Below are 1,624 nucleotides of genomic sequence, written 5' to 3' on the forward strand. Positions count from 1 at the left end.
AACAACCATGGCAGCACCTGCACCACGAGGCCGGACAGGGGGCAAGAAGAGCAAGGATGAAAAACTGGGGTTTAAACGCTACAAGTGGGAATTCAAAGACAGCAATAAAGACTTCTGGATGCAGGGACATGCAGAGAACAAAAGTGTGGCTTTGGTAAACTCGATTGGAATGGCAGAGGTGTATGGGGGGGGTGCGGGGGGGGGCGTGCATGGGAGTGGTGGGACGTCCTCAAAAGCAGGGAGGGTACTTGCAACACTTCAGGTGTATGTATTTTTTTCCATACAGATCTGCTTAATCGTTTCACTGGTTTGTTTCCAAAGAGTGGCCACACACCCTATCGTGATCCTGATCCTCACTATGGAACTGTCAGGATGTGCTTTCTTCTTCTTTGTCTACTCCTTTGCCATCCAGAGATACATTACCTTCATCTTCTGGCCTATGATGGTAAGTACAAACTGTAGGAAGGTGATGTGAGTCACATTCTAACAACTGGAAAAAGGCAACCTCCCCTCCTCTACTGGGGCTCAGGCTGGGAAGCTGGGTCGGAGAGGGAAAGCCAGGCAGGAGATCCTCCCAGAATGTAACTGTGCTGGGTCAAAGAGAGAAGAAGCAAAGGGTTTGTTGTCCTCAGAAATAGAGAAGGCATAACAACCAGCCATTTCTAATAATGCTGGCATGTGTTTCCTTGGGATATCATTCCAGGATTCGAAAAAGAAAATCAGACACTGCATAAACCTGTACAGTAAAATGAAGCAAATGTCAATCATGTAAGAAAAGAGCATCAGGCCAAGACCCCAGTTATTCCTTGGAGTTTCTTTCAGTTATTGCTTGAGACTTCCTTCATGAGGTTCAAGTGCAGGAAGATTTCCGGTACAAAGGGAGTAATTTGGATGGGTCTCTAGCTTGACTAGTAGGCTTGGATTATGGAAGGACTTGTTCGCAGAGCATGTCCCTTCCCACAATGCATCTGATTTTAGTCATATGCAACCCCAATTATGCATACTCATTAGGTGGGAAATACAGGTTGTAGTTTTTGGTAAAAGTGTTGCCTTTTGTTTTTTTTTTTTAATTCTTTGTCTTTTTTTTTTTTGATTAGATATTTTCTTTATTTACATTTCAAATGTTTTCCCCTTTCCAGATCTCCCCTTTGGTAGCCCCCTTGCCATCCCGCCACCCCTGCATCTATGAGGGTGCTCCCCCACCCATCCACCCACTCTCTGTCTTTATATTCCCATATAGCTACTTCACTAATGGATTCTTTCTTTATCTGTCTCCTAACAATATCTTGTCTAGCTCAGCTTCTCCTATTTCAGCTGTCACCAATTGTCTTCTCTGACTATCCTGGACCCTTCTTCTGCCACTACTGTTTCTCTCTCTGACTCCTGTCTCACACTCTCTCAGCCTCTGCTGTCTTTGATATGCCCTCCTGATCCTGGAAGTCCAAGAGCCAACTCTCACTGAAACTATTTCATACTACATTCCTCCCCACAGCTCCATTTGTTTTAGCTATTGATTATGCCACCTTGAAGCTGCTTCTCAGTTCTTCCCAATTTCTTTTCTGAAGTGTGGGTACTGCTTCTTGGATTATTATTATTATTTTTTTTTTTTTTTTTTTTTTTTTTT

General features: G+C 43.7%; 1 protein-coding gene across 1 annotated transcript in view; it reads left to right on the top strand.

Moving 5' to 3' along the window:
- Positions 1 to 6: 6 nt before the first annotated feature.
- Cmtm2 (CKLF like MARVEL transmembrane domain containing 2) overlaps positions 7 to 1,624 on the top strand; it is a 7,892-nt gene continuing 6,274 nt past the window's right edge. The window contains exons 1-2 of the mRNA XM_031337078.1: positions 7 to 154; positions 287 to 445. Of these exons, the coding sequence (XP_031192938.1) occupies positions 8 to 154; positions 287 to 445 (306 nt within the window). The 5' untranslated portion in view covers position 7. The remainder of the gene's footprint in view (positions 155 to 286; positions 446 to 1,624) is intronic.

Source organism: Mastomys coucha, unplaced genomic scaffold (genome assembly GCF_008632895.1).
Source record: "Mastomys coucha isolate ucsf_1 unplaced genomic scaffold, UCSF_Mcou_1 pScaffold22, whole genome shotgun sequence".
Taxonomy (NCBI): domain Eukaryota; kingdom Metazoa; phylum Chordata; class Mammalia; order Rodentia; family Muridae; genus Mastomys; species Mastomys coucha.